At 39.3% G+C, this 19486-nt stretch overlaps 1 protein-coding gene across 1 annotated transcript in view; it reads left to right on the plus strand.

Moving 5' to 3' along the window:
- The window catches only part of Ryr3 (ryanodine receptor 3), a 506993-nt gene that overhangs the window by 139796 nt on the left and 347711 nt on the right, over positions 1–19486 (plus strand). The window contains exon 2 of the mRNA XM_051183787.1: positions 11180–11299. Coding sequence (XP_051039744.1) covers positions 11180–11299 — 120 coding nt within the window. The remainder of the gene's footprint in view (positions 1–11179; positions 11300–19486) is intronic.

Consider the following 19486-nt stretch of genomic DNA (forward strand, 5'->3'; position numbering starts at 1 on the left):
CACAGGGTGAGGGAGGAGTGAGTACATACTTATGTGCATGTATGTGTGGAAATCAGAAGAAAATCTCACATATCATTACCAGACATGCCACTCACATCCTTTGAGACAGTCTTTCATTGGCCTGGAGCTACCAGTTATCCTAGGCTAGCCAGCCAGCAAGCCTCAAGGATCTTCTTCCGCCCCCACTCATCCCCCTCTTCCCAGAAATGGGATTATAGGCACATGTTCAGCATTTTACATGGGTCCTAAGGACCAAACTCAGATTTTCATGCTTTTGAGGTGAGAGCTTTGACAACTGGGCTATCTCCCCTGTTCCCAGGGAAAGCTTGTCAATAGAAAATAACTATGCAACGCATCATTGGGTTATGTTTTACCTATTCTCTTTGTGGCTTTGTATATGGATTTCTTCCTTCATAGAACTGTTTGAAGTTCTATCCTGAACCACTGAGAGGTTTGAGTTTAGTAACCACACTAACCTGTTAACTCCAAATTAAACTCCCTGTGATTTTGCATAGACCATTTTCCTTCTCTTGTCTTGAAATGGAAATATACTTGCACAAGATGTATGAAGAGATGTGAGGTCATGAAGACCTTCTGGGGTTTGCTGGTAGAGATGGTCATTGTCTTAGCTGTTCCTTTTAGGGTCTCTGGCTTTGTAGATTAGCTTCAACAATTAGTGGCAGCCATACGATAAGCATCATTTTCCATTATTGACCCAATTTATAGAAAAGGAATGCTTACTGCCAAACTGGCTTATACATTTATCATCTAAAACTATATAGATAAAGGCTCCCAATCCTTTGGATCATGTACATTGCATACTTAAAAGCATTTGTGTGTGTGTGTGTGTGTGTGTGTGTTGAACATATAAATTGCTACCTGCAGATGAATTATGATTTCCAAAACTTTCCAGAAACACATTCACTTACAAGTCACATATGTTATTTAACACTGTGTGATAGTATTCATGTATTTTCCCTACACTTTAGAAGGAAGACTAAAAGTTATTTCCTTTTTTACTATATAGAAGAAAACTGAGGAGGATGGATATTAACTTAGTAACATATTGAGGTCTTCTAGCTCCTGCCACTGAGAAAGGAATGTATTGCTGTCAGAAATAGACTTTAATCTGTTTCTCCACAACTGTGAACAGTTCGGTTAAGTGTTCTGAGACTTGAGTCCCTAGCTATATAGCTCTTTGTTTTCTTTAGGGTTAGGGTTAGGGTTAATCATTGATAATAGTTCTACTTACTCTCATTTGCAGTTACTAGAAAGTCATTCACAGTTGCTGTGGAGAAAATTGAGAGTAGATTGGGAAAAATTGGCAAGTTGCATGGCATAGATAGGCCAGGTGCATTAGAACACTTAATGACAACCTGCTGTTGGGTCAGATAGTGGGGATGGCTCATTTCCTGTTCTAGGTTACTAGATTCAGGATATCCAAGAAGGAGGCAAAACATTTCTGTGTCTTTCAGGGTGTTTCTAAAAGGGATTCACATTGAATTAGGAGGTGGAGTCAGGAAGACCTATGCTGTAGTAGGGTGGATAGATATCATTCAGCAGTACAGGGCCTGAATAAAACAAAAGGGCAGAGGGAGAGCAAAGCCCCACTGAGCTGGGTCATCTGTCTTCTAGTCTCAGACTTCAGAACTCCTTTCTCTTCAGACTTCAGATTCCAAGATTTATAGCAGCAGCTTTCCTATCCTCTTCCTATCTGTCACTTGTGGCTGTCATGTCACAAGATGTTTTTGGCTTCCATAAACGCTAGTTTTGTGATACGTTTGTGCATGCCTGCATCCCCTATTGGTTCTGTGTCTCTGAAAAGCCCTAACAAACAAGGTTTCTGTTTTAAACTTCTGTCCTAGAGTGAATTTATGATTCCCTAATTCTGGCAGTGTCAGTGAGGCATTAGATGCTTCTGATGACTCATTTCAATCTGTCAGATCCTCTTCCTACCTAATCCCTGTCTCCAGGGAAGAATTCTCATGAAGCCTCAAGAAAAGGAACAAAGAAGTCAGCCTTAGTTTTAAAGCAATTTACTTAATAGGATAGCTTTTGGAGATCCTGAGTCAGGGGTCAAGAGTAGCCTAGGGCTGTGTGGACTCCTTGAAGGGCAAGAGGTCCAGTAACTGACCATTCACCCACGGCTGTTTGCCTTTTATGTCCACAACTCAGTCATTGTTCCTGTGACTGCACACCTGTTTCATAGTAGCAGCTATCTCAGCTGCCACTTATGTCTTGATACTTTCCACTGCACACCATCACTGGGAGAGTTCTTAACAATGGCCCCAGAATGGACTCCCCAGAGATTTCTGTCCATTTGAAGTGGGCTTGGGCCTAGGCATCCATAGATTTCTTCAAGTGCTCCAAGTGACTCCTGTGTTCATGTAGAGTTGAGCTTAATTGCTTTGTACAAGGCTCAGATTAGCTCCTTATCCTGTAGACTCACCAAATGAGAAACTAACTCTCTCTCTCTCTCTCTCTCTCTCTCTCTCTCTCTCTCTCTCTCACACACACACACACACACACACACACACACACACACACACACACAGGATACAAAAGTTTTATATTCCATGCCTTCCTCACCAAAGTAAATCAAGAGTCTCCTAGATATCTAGGACTCCCTTTTGCATCATTGTGGAAGAGACTGTAATTTCCCAAAGTAATTCAAATGCAAGTATTCTCATAATGGTAGAGTGTGGATAGAAGGCAAACCTGGGAAATCTGTGCTTCTTAGATACTGGAATGAATACATGGGAAGGGCCGATTGGCAGCAAAATGCTATTTCTGTGCAGCAGTACCTTTGTGTTCACCCTAGAAAGTTTCTGGAGACTTTGTGGAAGGGGCCGTGTATCTGTGGATGAGCATGATAATGATGTAATAGCCACCTGTTTTTGCATGTACTATGTAGAGCTCAGGCCTGAACTCTACTTTTAGAGTCCAAGCTACTTTTCTCTTAATCTATACATTTTGTAAATCTCCCAGGATTGTTCTACAGCTATAGGTAGTAAAAAGTCCCCCTAAACGAGGCTTGAGATTGAAACAGCTACAAGTAAGAATTCAGTCAGACATATTTAAGGAGGAAAAACAATATGGGATCATCCTTTCCCTTCCTCACCAGGATTTGGAGAATATTCCAGTCTTTTACAGAAATAACAAACCATTATGTTTTATAAAATTGTGTGGTCCTATTTTCTATGCTTTTAGTTATATTGAGGTTGTTTCTAGATTTAGAAGTCTAAGGCCAAGAAGTCTAAGAAATTTTATAGCAAAGCAGGTATGTTTTGCATATATATACATATATACAATTTTATTTATTCTTCTTTCATATATTACATCCTGATCACAGTTTCCCCTTCCTCCGCTCCTCCAGTCCTCCACACACACATCTACCCTCTTCCCCAGATCTCCTCTTGTTCCTTTCAGAAAAGAACAGTACTCCCAAGAATATCAACTGAACCCATTATGAGCCTATTCTTAAGACAGACTCCAGGAATTTTATGCTATGGCTTCTGATCAGCAGTGAAATTGTGACTGAAGAAAGGGGAATCTCCATGGAGTTGAAAGTTGTGTTTTCATTTGACAAGGGTTTAGAAAGTTGGGTTGTTTGTATGTTTTTTAAGAAAGCAAAACTGTGCCCACTCAACAAAACCCTTTTGACTGTATCACTGCCCCACCCCTACTCCACAGTAATGGAAGAAACTGAAAAGATTAGCATCACTAAGAGTGTGTAAAGTATCAGATACGTAAGAACTTAAAACACATTCTTGACAAAAGACCCTCGGCATGGTGAGAGGAATTTGGACTTTGAAATCATACAGAACTGAATTTAAATAGTGATTTAGCAGCTTTGAAACATTTTTTATACTCTGGATCAAGCTGTGCACAACATGTAATAGGCAATCAATGGATACTCAATAAAAATAATGAAGGAATAAAAGCAATAGCCATACAATACTAGGCAGTCACTTAACATACCCTCACTCAGACCTAAGTGTCTTTCTCTATAGAATGGACCTCAAGGTAACCATTTTAAAGAGAACTTTTAGGACTTGGAAATTACAAAATGTTGGAAATAATGCTTGGAAGGGGCTTTTACATTTGGGATTCCTGCTGGCACATCCCTTCTGTACTTGCTATTTGCTCACTGGTGTGTGATGTGAGGAGACTGTTGATTTGCAGTCTTCAAGCCAGGAAGTTGCCTGACAAGACCCTCAGCTCTGAACTTCAGCCTAGAACCTAGAAATTAAACACTGAGCCCTGCCTTTGGTTTGAGGTGAATTCCAACAGGAGAGATGGGCTTTCACTCAGTTAGGTGGGTCTTTTGTTTCTCCATGGCATGTGTTTTGTATGTAACCCTGTATGGTGTTTGATAGCAGTTCCTGTGTTGGGGTATTTTTAATCTACAGCATTTACCTAGATTTGAACATCATTCTGATCCACTATTTCTTATAACCTTTTTTTTTTTTTTTTCATTCAGTGAATGTTTCCTACAGGGCAGGTGTGTTCCAATTCTGAGTAGGCAAGACAACAATGAACAGGTTTTAATCCCCTCTGAGCATAAAGTATTGGGGAAGGGCAGATTTAAACACAAAATCCTACCTTGCAGAATAGAGGTATAAATTCTTAAGAGAAACCTGCACTCTCGGTGGCTCAGCCTGTGGCAGAGGAGGTATCAGGAGGGTCGTGTGGAAGACAGGAGTAGATGCAGTGTCCCTGTGCTCCTGTCACTGACTTACTCCAGCGCTTCTGTATTCCAAATTAATCACCATCTCTGTAAACTCCTGCTACCCAAAGCCTCTTTGGGCCAATGTATATAATATTTATCCTCTTAGAATGTCAGTTCTCAGAGAGTGGGTACCTTGCTGTCATGTTTGCACAAAGTCCCTGACCACTATACAGAGTATGGCAACTTATAAATGATACAAATATTTCTGGAATGCATATATGACTTACATTCGAAATTAACTGGAAGAAGTGGATGATTTTTTTTAAAGACACTTCTGGAATCAACAGAACTTTATGTATCATTAAATAATGAAAACAAGAGCTGCCAGCCAGCAGCCTCTTTTCAGAGTTTTACCCAATCTGACTGTCAGCCCATACATTTTATTATAATCTACTAACCATCAAATATCTTTTTGGAAAAGGCCAATGTTTCACAGCTCTTAGATTTTGTGTAGAAACTGTTGGATGCTTTGTTCTTGTTTTCAAATTTTACATCTGGCAGTAGATTAGTCAGATTGTGTACATACTTCGTAAGTTGTTCTAATAACATACAAGGGCATCTGTCGTTACACAGTTTATCAGTATCCCTGGATAGCAACACAGTGCAGAGCTGGACACTTTTCTGCCTACAAGGTCACAGTGTTTAACATGAAACAAAATGGATACATATGTTTATGATATAAACCCATAAAGTTAAAGTGCTCTAGTCATATCTCTCTAAAGAATAAGATTCAGGAAATGTTAGATTCCAAAGGCCAAGATTTTTCTGCCTTGGCTTTATGCCATTGACCTTTGCTACCCCAGTTTAAACAGTCTATGTTGTGACTTGCTGTGATATTATAGATTTCTCCTATTTATTTTTCTCCCAGTGGATAGTTTGTCTGAAGAAGAAAGAAGCCAAAGTAGTGTGTTCAGACAATAGGTGTAGTCATTAGTCTTGTGTGTTTTGTCTGAATGATAAAGAACTATTCTGGTTTTAAATGTTGACTTCTGGATAATCTTTGGGACTAAAAGACACCTCCAGGTGACCTGGTGAAAGAGAAGAGTCACAATGAGAAAAAGTAAGGAGGGCATCAACAAACACACCAAACTAGATGGGAGAAAGCTCCCAAGGTCTCACCCTTACACAGAGAACTACAAGGAACTGGGTAAAGCTAGGAGCAGCAGAGGTGTTTCTCCCCAAAGAATATACCAATGGTTGTTCCGTGCGAAACAGTCAGCCCTGAAAACATACATATAAGTACCATTACATGGACTCAACAGATTATATTACCAAGGAGGAGACTTTACAGAAAGTAAAGCATTCCAAGGAAGAGTTTCTGAAGCACTGCTCTAGAATTAGAGAAGAGAATATTGAGAAGCTTGTTAAAGAGACTAGAAGGAACAGCCTACATATAGAAGGAAGAAAGAAAGCCTAAACCATATGAACAAAGTATTAAAGAGAAAAACTGTATCAATTTTGCCTGTTGTCTCCTGAAATTTGCATCTTTAGTGTAGTTTGCAACAGTCCAAGAGTAGTAAGGAGTCAGAGATGGGTAGTCATCCCCAACTTTGGACAGATTCTAAAACATTAAAGCAATACCAAAGGGGCACTAAAACCTAAACCAAATCAGACAGAGCAATGACAAAACTCTCCAATGTTACCACTGGGAGTATTGTAAGTGCTGTCTCTTAGCCTTGGAGAGTGAGACACTGAGCTGGTTATCCCCCATCCAATCTTCAGTGTCTGGTTCATAACTTGTAAAGAGGACTAAGGATAACCAAATGTCTCATCACTCTACTATGGGAGCAAACAGTATCTTAGAACTTTTTAGGGGGGTCTTTATTAAGCAAATTTATGCATAAACTTGCTCGCTAACATGGCCAGTTGTTCCAGAAGACATAGTTTTCTCATTGATTTCACAGTGTTTGTGCTTTTCTACATAGTGCCGGGTACCCTGTTAGGCACTGTGAATTCCCAAGTACATGAGTGGTTCTTTGCCAAAGATATTAGAGTGAAATGAGGCAAATAGTCACAATGATAGTAAGAACACATAGAAGAATTTTCCATTAGTCCCTGTAAGACAACCTGTGGATGGTCTCATTCCAAAACCTCCATTTAGTTTTCATTTGAGAGATGCTATTGGAAAACCTTTTCATGATTTCACACACATCTGAGCATGAAGTTAACAAGTAGCTATAACATCATCAGTTCTGTAAAACAAAACTTGATGTTCAAACAAACAGGATAGGATTACAATATCCCTTCAAAGGCAATCAATGTCATGAATTTTTCTCTGCAGTATTAGCTGCCCTTCAATGTGAACCACACGAACTCTGCTGGCCCGTGCTCTGTCTCACATGCTCACAAGCCTCTCAGTACTGGTGATGCACAGTTCTAACTATAGGGCTGTCATCAGCCATCTGATAATCTACCTGGAATAGGGTCCCAGCCATTTTGTTTTGTTTTCCCAGAATGTCCTTTCACAGTAACCCTAAGAGAAAGAGATCCAGAGTACCTGCCATCAGCTCCTAGATGGCAAATGTGGCAGCCTAGTGTCTCAATCCTTGAGCTTCAAGCAGGAGGCAAGAGGAAAGCAATTGAGACAGGAGAGCCAACCCCCACCATTTTCAAGTTCTGAGTCCTTTGGATAGATGATTACTTTATTTTGCCAGAGAAGACCAGTGGTAATGGGAACTCTAAGCAGAGACTGTCCTTGTTCAGGGACAATCACTCAACACTACCACCAGCTGAGTGTGACAGGAATAGCCAGTGCATGTGAGCTTCATAGCTTCAAGGGATGCTGACATATGATACACCCTGGATGTTCATCATGTTTACCTTTAATGAAGGTTTGAGGCTGACTGTTGGTCACTGTTTCCAGAGTTGTAATCATTGGAATTGGGTTTTTTTTTTGTTTTCATGGTCTCAAAGATTGTGTGTCCTGGGAACATGTGAGTCACAGCTCTCACCCTTGAGGACAGAGTGTGTGCCATAAAGACCTTATCTGACCCCACCATTGCTAATAACCCCAGAAGCACTTGCTCCTCTATCTTTTTTTTTTCTGTCTTAGAAATAAGAGGTTGGGTTATTTGATACTGCCTAAATGATATCTGTTTTGATTCCTGCCCCTCATTCAAAGAGGAAAAATGTATAGTTTTGTTCCAGTGAAATCAAAGTTGAAAATTTGTTACTAGGAAATCCTATAAATTAATATTGACACATGTATATATGATCTCCTTCCTGAGGCAGATAAAAATAACTGGGTGGGGGTGTTTCCTAGAAACTGACAGACTTGATAAAGTTGAGCCAGACTTGAAAGGAAGAGAATGAGAAGGCAAAGACAAAACAAACAAAGGGAGAGAAGACTGGGTCCTCACAGTGAAATAGCTTTGGATTTTAGAAATGGATCACCCAAATTGTGGCCAGAAAAGTTTATGATAGTGTCTTATTAAAGCACAGTAGAAAAATTAGGTCCCCATGTCACTTCAGACTCATTATGCACATAAACCTTAAAGTTACTTGGGATGACAGTTAAAGTGAAGTAGAAAAATCCCACATGCTGGCCTTTCACCCTGGATTCCATTATTACAGCATTAATGGATCTTGCCTCATAAAACTTTGTATATTCAGAGTAGCCTAAAAGAATGCTTTGTCATTGGAAGGCAGACAATAACTGTATGTTGAACTCATGCAAATAACTTTATTGGGTTTTATGATTGTCCTTAAAAGCCAAATAAATGATGGGAGAAGTAACTAGAATGCTGGCAGGTTGCCAAAGAAGCTTTAGAGGGTGGCAGTCATGTTCCCCCGAGTGGAAAGGATGTTGCACATGAGTAGGAGAGTAATGGTCTGAAGTTGGCATTGGGGTGGTGTGAGAATAATGCAGCCTTCTAGGGTGCTGGAAGCAAGATGTGGGACAATGTGCAAGCTCCAAATAAGTGGACTTCCTTATAAATGATATTTGTGAAGGTACCTGCTTGTGAGGTAGAGCAATGTGAGAACAAAAGGAAGACAAATTAGTGGAGCAAAGAGTACGGATTAGTACAGGGATTGGCTATATTAGGAAATACTGACAACTGGAGGGACTTGTGGTCTGTATTTTATTAGTAGAAGAAGTGACTCATACCATTACTCAAAGTGGAATTCAATGCAAAAATGTGAGCATCAAGCACTTGATGGGCTCCAGATGTCTATCTGTGCAAAGTCTACGGAGATAATAGATACTGCGTGGAGCAAAAGCAGGTGCAGGCAGCCATGCCAGCTGTTTTCTACAGCCAGGTCAGCCCTGAGCATATGGCTCTAGACAGAATGGAAAAGAGTGAAGTATGATGGAGGCTGAAAGTCCCACACTCAACTGCATGTCACCCACACTGCCCACCTAGATGTGGGCTGGCCTAGACTGCTACTGACTGTCCACCTAGGCATGCTTTGGTGTAAGGCAACTTTTCAGCAACTGGTTATTCCATCAATCTGTTATTCAGTTTGGGTTCGCTTAATCTATTACTTTCTTGGCAGCCTGTGTTATAAGCATGTGTGGGCATGTGTGTTGGCTGGAAATTTTTCAGAAGACCAATAGGTCCTAAGGCAGCCAGAGCAAGGTCAAATTACAGTGGTTTATATACATTGGGAAGGAAAGGAATGGGACATAGGATCTTGGAAAAACACCCCTGAAGACCCAAATTGAAAGAGTAGATTTGCCTAATTTTACTGGTATCTATTTGGGGGTTGTTTTTTTTACACCAGTAAAATGTGTGTAGATAGGAGATAGTTATATGCTTTTTTCATTGCAAGCTGTAATTAGCATTTTTCATGAAAGCATTAGGCACTTGGAAGACAGTCTCCTATATTACAGACCATTTAACTTCTATGACCCCTGCTTCCCAATACAAGTAACCTCTTAGTCATTTTGACAACTAAGTCCATTCCCCTGCTGCCAGTGTCCTTCAGAAAGATCACACCACTTCTGGCTTATTTACAGTCTAGAGGGAAAAGCCACCTGGGGGAAATTTTCATTCTCTCTAGAGATTTCACTGAACCCATACTTAAATAACAGTGATATTCTGAAGTGCTCTTCTTTCCACTCAGTAAAAAAAAAAAAAAAAATGAAGACCATGAAGTCTGACTTCACCATTCAGTGTCCTAAATTGATGACAGGCTCAATTTGGAAATAGACAGTAACATTGCAGTGATACAATATAACCATGGCACTCTCTTCTTGCTCTGAGTCTCTTTTGTATGCACTTCCAGGTTGTGGCTCTTCCCACTGCTCTGTCGCCCCTCTCCTATCTCAGGTTACCATCACATATCCCTATAGACATCTGCTACTACTGACCATCTTCACATTCCTAGGGGGAAGATTTTCTTTTTTGTTCAATTACCTTGCATATTATAGACGTGGGGTAGGACAGTTCTCTTCTATTTAACATGTCTTTCCAACTCTCTAAGAGAAACTGAGCACCTAGGAGACATGGGGGAAGGGCAAAGATAAAGGAGCAAATGTTGAGATGAAGGCTCTGCTCTACACTGGCTTCTAATTTGACTGCACCTGGAAATCTTTCTGATGTTAGAAATCCAAAGCCAAGACAAACGGGTTGGAAGAGAGATTTTGACTGCCAGATGGAAGAACAGGGATGGAAGATGGTGAAGGAGTGAGAGTTGTACACGAAGTGTTGCATTATTGTCAGCAGGGGTGTGCCTCCTTTCCATGACAGATGGAAAGAGGAGCAGTATACTAATCTCTGGGAATGCAGGAGGATTGCTTCAGAGAATGCTACATAGGGGAAGTCCTTGAGAATTCAGACATGTTCTTCTGCTTTGTGTTTCAATTCTTCTTTCCTGTTTGGCTCCCCAGACGTCTTTCAGTCCTCTTTTCCTATAAAATTCACTTCCTGTGGCCTTTGCCATCTTTAATTGGTCATCTTTGTCATGTGTGCTTTATTACTCCCTCCCCACTAACCATACTTGTTACCTCTTTTACAACCTGACATGAACTTTCTCTCCACTCATCTTTCACACTCTCATTGCTCTTCTATGTTCTGTTCCCTTCAATCACATCCTACCATGCTCTTCATTTTTGGAAATAGTTCTTTGACTTATTTTTATATTCACTCATATCTTGAAGTTATATCTTCATATACAGTATACAGTCCAGAAGTGAAGCATATAGTGCAGATATATAGATATAGACATAGACATAGATATAGATATAGAACATGCCCATTCCATGATCAGGTTAAGCATCTTTTATCCATTCAATATACTTAGTACCAAAAGTGTTTTGAATTTATATATATATATATATATATATGTATATATATATATATTGTCTATCTTGGGAAATAGAGCCAAATTTAAATATGCACCTTACCTAATTATGTGTAAATGTAACACATAAATAGGGTGATGTATTCTAGGTAAGTAGGAGGCTGTTCCACCCCTCACAATCTATGTCTCTTCTCCTGGCAGGAGGATGAAGTGGTACTCCAGTGCATAGCAAACATACACAAGGAGCAGCGAAAGTTCTGCCTGGCAGCTGAGGGACTTGGGAACCGCCTGTGCTTCTTGGAGCCCACCTCAGAAGCCAAGGTGAGATTAAGTGCCCGTTCCGTACCTTCTTTTGCTGGCTTCCCATGTAATCATTTCAGGTAACGCTTTCTTGGAGAAGGTGACAAAGGAGATGTTTGAGATGGTGCACTTATTTTTCCAAGGGGAAGATAAGTTTTAAAATATGCTTCTGTCAGCCCATGAAGCACTGACTTCAGATCCCAGAGCTGGTTAAAAACGAAAGACGGTTGATGCTTTTGTCTGTCAGAGTTCTCTAGGATAACAGAGAAGCGTGAAGCTGCCAGCACTGACTGGGTGGGGAATCTCTCGATACTTCCAAGTTGCTGTCTTGACATTGTTAATTCCATAATTCCCTGTTCTGTACCCTCAGCTGTCATTTTTTTTTTTTTTTTTTTTTTTTTTGCAACAGGGTCTCTTGGCTGTTTGAGCCTGTGTTTTACTGTTAGCACACCACAGCTATGATTAGATTGAGATTGTTGTAACTGCCTGCTGTGACCCAAGAGTAGTAAGGACCATTTGCTCTGATACCTGGTCTGCACAGAGACATGTAATATCATGTCTATTGAGCTGAGCCTTCCCCACAACACATCCCAGCTGTGCCCGTATGTTCAGAATTCTTAAAGCACATTTCAGTTTAGTCAAGACCTGTACTTGTCAGAGTTCCCCCAGAGAAATAGAACAAGAAGCTCAAATGGATGGGTGAGGAGTTACAGAGATTAGCTTAAACAAACCATTCACAGTGATTCTGGGGTCTGGTGAGCCTGAACTCCACAGGTCATGGTTCAAGCTGCAGTCTGTAGTAGCAGAGGTTCTTCTCCGGGAAGCCACAGGATCAGCAAGTGAGGCACAGCAAGTCATGAGAGTCAGTGACCTTTACTTAAGGTCAACTGACTACAGATGATCATTCCAACTAGAAAATGACCGCATCACTTTATCAGATGGCTCAGGGAGTAAAGTTTCCTGCCACTAGACCTGGCAACCCACATTCAATGCCCAGGATCCCTATAATGTAAGGAACAGAACCAATTCCTGCAAATTGTCCTCCAATGGCTTTCCATGAGCCCCTTGCCTCAACACAGGAAAGTAGAAAGAGAAGCATTTTGATTAAATGACTGTATTGTGAGCTAACCAAGTTAACAGATAACCAGTTATTATATTTCCTAGAGCCAATTTTTCTCACAGAGCCTACTTTTAATAATAATTGAAAAAATGGTTTGCCCACCTACCAGCATGCCACTTTACATGTGAACATGCACACTACTGCTGGCACACTTGAAATTTGATCAAATTCTAGAACACCAGGGGCACAGGCTTAATAGGTATATCTCTCCGAGCTACCTCGTTCACACCAGTTCCGTGCTACCTCCACAAGCAAGTGGCTGTTTCCTGAGGACAGACATTGGCTGGCACCTATAGGCCACAGTCCTATTAAGAGAAATGGCAGAGAAAACAGGTTCTTAAACTCACTTTCCCTGAGGCTTTCTCATATTTGCTTTTGTTCTTAGAAAGAGATTTTTCTTTTTATCCCCACTAGTTATATGTAATCGGAAAATTATTAGAATAGAAGCCAAGATGATAATTATCAATCATTATCTTGTCATGTGATCACAGATCAGCCCACTCAACTTTATGTGCAGTTTTCTTCTCCTCCTCCTTCTAAGTCAGATGCAATGTGGTGTGGCACCAAGAGTACTGATAAGTGGTGGAGCAATGCAAAGGTACCAGACCGGCTCTTCACAGTGGGGCATGTGACAGTGATTCTGTAAACAGGCTGTAATTGGGACATAAAGTTTGAATCCTGTCTCCACCACTTACTAGTCAATCCAAGACCTTGAGCACATTATCTGATCTTTCTGAGTTTAGTTTTGCTCAATTCAGTTCAATGGGAGTGTCATTGTTATTTGCCTTGTAAGATGGTCTCAAGATGAAACGGTTTAGTACTTGTTTATTACCTCATTGTTACACTGTCTTCTATAATAACACAATATTGCTATTATGACTTAATATCCAGTAAGACACTTAACTGGGAGTCAGTGCCTAAACCTATAGCTTGCGAATAACTACAATTCAGGGGTACCATGGAAATTAAAGAGCAACAACCTGTACAAAACACACAGTACTTAATTGAATGAACAGTGGCTGGAGTTGAAAATAATGCCAAGAATAGCATCTGTGTTAGTTTCATTTCTGTTGGTATAACAAGAACCATGACAGCAAGCACCTATGGAAGAGTTTGTTTTGGCCTAAGGCTCCAGAGGGTGAAGAAGCATCCTGAAAACAGCAGGGCTGGCAACAGGAGCAGGAAGCTGAGAGACATCTTCAATCATGAACACAAGGCACAGTGTGAACTAAAGCTAAAAAGGCAAAGCTGGTGACTCTCAGAAGCTGCCCCACTTATGTGCTTCCTCTAGCAAGGCTCAGCCTTCTAAAGGTTCCTCAACGCCCCAAACAGCAGCACCAGATCAGCTCTGGACCCAGGGTTCAAACATGAGCTTATGGGGGACATTTCACCTCAGCGTTGCTGCCCCCTTTCCAAGCACAAAGCCCAACTTTTTGTAACAATCAGATAAGAGGGGGAAACTACACATTGCAACCTAAGAATGCTTGTGTCCTCCGGATATAAAATTGAACCAGATCGCCCATAAATGTACGAAAATATCCTCCATAACTCCTACACAACTAAATGATTATTCTTGTCTTGACTTCATTCTATATTTGAGATAATAACTGAAGGATCATTGAGATATAGCATACTGTGCATCCCTCTCTTGTCAAAATTTTTCTCAACCTAATCCCTGTCCATCTGCTCTTATTTTCAAAGCTATACTCACAGCGCCTACTTTATGTATTTGTCTTCAATAGCTCAACCACTTATCAAATGCCAAGTAATCTTCACAGGTGTTTTTAAATCATATATGTGGTTTCGTTGGTTTAGCTTCCTAGAATAAATACTCAGGATCAGAATTCACAGTATCTGGGGCATGAATAATGAATAGGAATTGCTTTCCTATGAGGATTCCTCACTTGTTACAGTGACATCCCCACTACAGTTGTGTCTTATGTGTGTAGTGTGAGAGAAATACTCACTGAGTTTCGTTATGGAGAAACAGGGGCAAGTTCATGGAAAAGGTGGATATTCAGAATTTCCTGTCACCAATCTGGAGAGCAGCCTGATAGATGAGCCCCTTTTCTAGGAACTTTATCCTACATCTACCTCTCTGTCTGCCCACCCCTTCTTTTCACCCAATAGGCATTCTCATTCGTTGCCGCACTAGTTTTCCAAATACACTGGTTTAAAGTTTTTGTAGGGTAATGTAGGTCATACCATGAGGTGAGAGGCTGTGCTCCCCAGAATGGCACTGAACATGAAACACAAACATCAAACACAGTTCATATCTGCCACCTACAAGTCAGTCAGTGCCCTTGAGGATTGCTAGTCCAGGATATTTTGAGCCAGTTGACACTCAGAAGTATGAAACTGAGATGAACTCTGGGGAAAAGAAAGACTTCAGAGGGGAAAAGCCCTAAGAGGCTATTCAAAAGATAGTCTCAGTGTACGATTTCTGAAAAATGACAGGACGTGTGGAGGCAAAGAGTGAGAGGCTAGAAAATTAAGGAACAAAAGAGAATATCAGCTTCGGTGGCTGATTTCTGCATGCCATTGCCGTGATGGTCTCCAAATCTGCGGTGTTGACAGATAGAAGCATAACCAGTTAGCTGCCCTTTCAAATAAGCACAGACCCAGGAATGAAAGGGATCTTGCTTATAGGAATGATTCAGAAACCAGGAAAAAAGGAAAAAGAACATTTCTTCTTGATTTTCTTAATAATATCAAATGTTTTGTTTACTTTAATTTAAAAGCAAAATGTTTTCTTTGGCACTAGGAATTTAATGTTATTTTTGTCTATTCTTTCATATCATACTGTATCTATTTGTTTTCATAGGGCCTCTTGAGGAATAATTTTTGATTCTACTTAGTATCCAAGTTTTAAAAAGCTTTAGTTCTCTTTACTCATAAGGACATAGGACAAGAATTATGGCTTGCCTTCTAGGAAATATCAGTTACTACTTTTCTGTAGATAATCTTGCAGCAAAACAGTTCAAGGAATAGTATATAAATATCCCACCCCAGATGACTCTTCAGGATGCAAGAGAGGCAATCCATGGCAGGTCAGTATGAGGGCTACAGTAGTTTAAAAGCCTATTTATCACAGGCGTCAATATATCTTGTAGCAGTTCTACACACATGATGGACAAGCCCTGAGCAGAGTCCCTACACTTGAGCAATTACAAAGATAGGGCCTCCCATTAGATCTTGACCATCTCCCCAGTCCAGATGCAGCCTGTCAATTGGGATCACTTCCATCAAAGCAGTTTCTTGGCAGACACAGTTTTATCAGATGGCCACAGGAACATAACTGGAGAATTACCTGAACATCAAATGAATAAGAAGAAATTTCAAAGCCTTCCCACAGTGATTAGTTGATAACAACTTTACAAACACTCTCCTCTTTTCAGACTTGTCTAGAATCTTAATTCTTAATTCCTTTACTCCAGTACTTTTCCAGCTCCCAGCTCCAAGATCCCACATGCCTTAATAAAGTCTCAAAAAGGGAAAAGAATGTGGAAACTTTTTATTTTACTGATTTTATTGGTTAGAAAACTGAAATAAGTGATATTGTAGCAATTTAACCACACACTCTCAAAATTCAATAGCATGTATCTTGGTACCTTGGGCTTTTGAAATATAGAAGTTTCACATGTCTGGGAGATCGGTACTCATTATCTCACCGATGACAATTAATATAAATGAAAACTTACAATTAGGGTCTAATTTTAAAATGGAAAATTTTGATGAATCTTATTGATACTGGTTTTAGCTCTTGTTTAAGAAGGTAAAAATAAAATAGGATGCAATGGAATAGGGCAGAACAAAAGAATACAGTTATTTCTGCAAGTTGTATAGACTCTAAAGACCCAGAGTAAAAAAAAACAAGCTGTTGGGGAAGGATCATTATGTAGATAACACAAACTAAGACACAATTCTCAGCCAAAGATAATATTGTTTTCTGTCATTTTCATAATCATAAGTTTTGAAAGAGATTTTTTATTTACTTCTAAGAAATAACATGAAAATCTATAGACAGAGTTGCGGCCTGAAGCTGTAAACTGTCTTTGAATTACTTACATTTTTGCAATATTCTCAGTGGCCCTCAGAGTTTGTGAAACAATAGATGAGCATATATATTTATAAAACTCCATTGTCGTGTAATCTTCAGATTTTGATTGTCCTAACATAATCAGGCATTCTTGCTGAAATGATGCCACATACTGAAATGATGTCAACTGCTTGAATCTTTGCAATTCTGCAAAGTAAATATTCTCCCACCAAAGAAAAACAAGTATATGAATTTAAATGAGTTAAGCAACTTCCTAAAGATTGTCCATCCTAAATTTAAACCAATGTCTAATTGTGTTGAACCAATGTCTATAGTTTTAAAAAATAAAGAGTGTCAAGATCCAAGTTACCTAGGGATAATAAAGAACCTGCATTGTTGCTCATTGTAGATAAATCTCAGGAATACTGGGCATACTTCCATACTTGCCCCTACAACTTTTCAACATCTGCCCTATGAAATTCTGGCATGCCAAAGTTTGAAACATGTCTGCTTGCTCAGTAAAAGAAGGACCTGTTAAAATGCAAAAGCTTTTAGAAAGCACATGAAACAATATTAAAATATTTTAATTGCTAAATTTTTTCAGTGCAAATGAAATGATGGTATATTTAATTCAAAGTAAGACATAAAAGAAAATAAGGAAGATTGTTAGGTGTCTTTGTTTTGGGATACAAACATAGACATAGGGATATGTGTATGTATATGAAGGTGAGGGGGAATTCCAAATATCTACCACATTGAGTTATCTGGTCTACCTATCCTATCCTCTGTTGTCTACCAGTTTTTAAGCTCAGAAATCAAGGAATTCATCAAGCACCATGGTAAATGTACATAATATTAAAGTTGAATGATCTGGGGTTCACTGCTAAAAATTCTAGTTCACTGCTTAAAATAGCTCTTTGGCTGGAGGAAATGGCTACTTCTTTCTTCCCTTGATTCTTCAATTGTAAGCTCTAAGTATCTTATGGAAAAGAGGAATCTTGCCTCACTGCTGACACAAAGAAGCCAATGTAGAGGTTCCTAAAATTACTAATAATACAGCTGTCACAGGATGCTTAAGTTTCACCATAGAGATACTTGGACTTTCATGTTTATTGCTGTACTGTTTGTAATCACAAAGAAATGCATCAAGTTTACATGCCTATCAATAGATGGATAAATAAAGCTGACTAAAGAAAATGTGATGCACATACACAGTGGAATTTTGTTATTCCATGAGGAAAATTGAAATTGTAACATTTATAGGAAAATAGAGATTGTGTTAAATATCTTAGAAAGACAAATATCATGTTTTTCTTTCATATAGACACTAATATGAAAGATACAGATATTTATTAATACATATATATTCATAAAAATATAAAGGAGACCATGAGAAGGCAGAAAGAGGTCTTAATGGAGGAAATGGAGTATAATGGAATACATTGGTCATGAAAGCTGAAGGAGGTATTGTTTTGTGAGAAGGAACAGGACCAACAAAAATAATGGAAGACAGTGTGAGATAGGGTGAGTCAAAATAAAGAATGACATGTGTATAAAATATTGACATAATATAGCATATCACTTTGTGTGTTAGTCTAAAAATTAAAAATGATGTATCTACCTCAAAGAACTATTAAGGAGGCATGTGGGTTTATGAATGTAAAGAGTTTTGTACCAGTGGCTGGTACATCCTAAGTTCTATAAGCCTTTGCTATCTAGGATCAGAAACACATCAGAATTCTAGGAAATGTTGATTGACTCAGTTAAGTTGCCCCTGTAATGAATTAAACTAATTGAAACTACATTATAAAGGCATGAATTTGAGGACTGGGACATTTGTAACAATTTCAAGGAAAAATTTAATGATAACCAGAAAGAGAAAGTCAGATATAAAGATGTCTTAGTTACTTTTCTCTTTCTGTGAAGAGATACTGTGTGACTTAATAAAAGAATTATTTAATTAGAGCCCTGTTTATGGCTTCAGAGGCTGAGTCCATGAACACCATGGCAGGGAACAATAAAGCAAGGAGGCAGGCATGGCATTTGAACAATAGCTGAGAACTTAATCTGATCCACAAGTGAGAGGCAGAGAGAGAAACTAGTCCTGGTGTGGGCTTTTAAAAACCTCAAACCCCTCCCTACTCCAGATGACTAGACAGATTTACATGAACCCTCCTGGAAGGAAGGCATCACCCTACATGTAAGTGAGGAGTGGGAGAGTGGGGGTATGGAAGGGTGGGAGAGAGGGAAAGAGGGAGAAAGGGAGGGAGAAAGGGAGGGGAGAGGGAACTGGGATCGATATGTAAAAAAAAAAAAAAAAGAACTGAAGCAAGGCCTCACAGATCCAGGACCTGAATGTGTAAGCAATGCTATCTCAGCAAAAAAAAAAAAAAAAACCTCGAACCCCACCCACCCTTAGTGACATACCTTCTCTAACAAAACTATACCTTCTAACAGAGCAGTTCTACCAACTAGGGACCAAGCATTCAAATATATGAGCCTATGGAGGCCATCTTCATTCATAACACTACAAAAGGTTAGGCAATGAAGACATTTTTAAAAAGCAAAGTGTACTCAGAAAATTTATTCTGTAGATGTTCAATCTTTGCATTTTAGTGGGACTCATTTCATCTCAGTGTATGGTCTGTTTTGGTGACTGTTCCATGTGTATTTACACAACTGTCTTCTGAAGCTGTTGGACAGAGTATTCTATGAATGCCAAGGTGGTTCACCCTATTGTCTAAATAATGGCATATCAATACTGAATTTGATCATCTTGTTCTGTGAATTACTGCAAGGCATTGTGAAAAATCTCAGTGATTTGTCTCCATTCGGTTCTGTCTCCTTCACGGCATTTTGAGTTCTGTTGTTAGATACATATATACTTGGGGTTTTTTGCATGTTTGTTGATGAATTAATTATTTCTTTAAAAATAATCATACTCATCCTTGGTCTTACAGTACTTTGATTAAAGTCAATATAGTTAAAAGCATTTTTATTCTTAAAATTAGCATTGTTCATTTTCCATTTCTTTGTTTCCATTGTGCTT

This window comes from Phodopus roborovskii, unplaced genomic scaffold (genome assembly GCF_943737965.1).
Source record: "Phodopus roborovskii unplaced genomic scaffold, PHOROB, whole genome shotgun sequence".
Taxonomy (NCBI): Eukaryota; Metazoa; Chordata; class Mammalia; order Rodentia; family Cricetidae; genus Phodopus; species Phodopus roborovskii.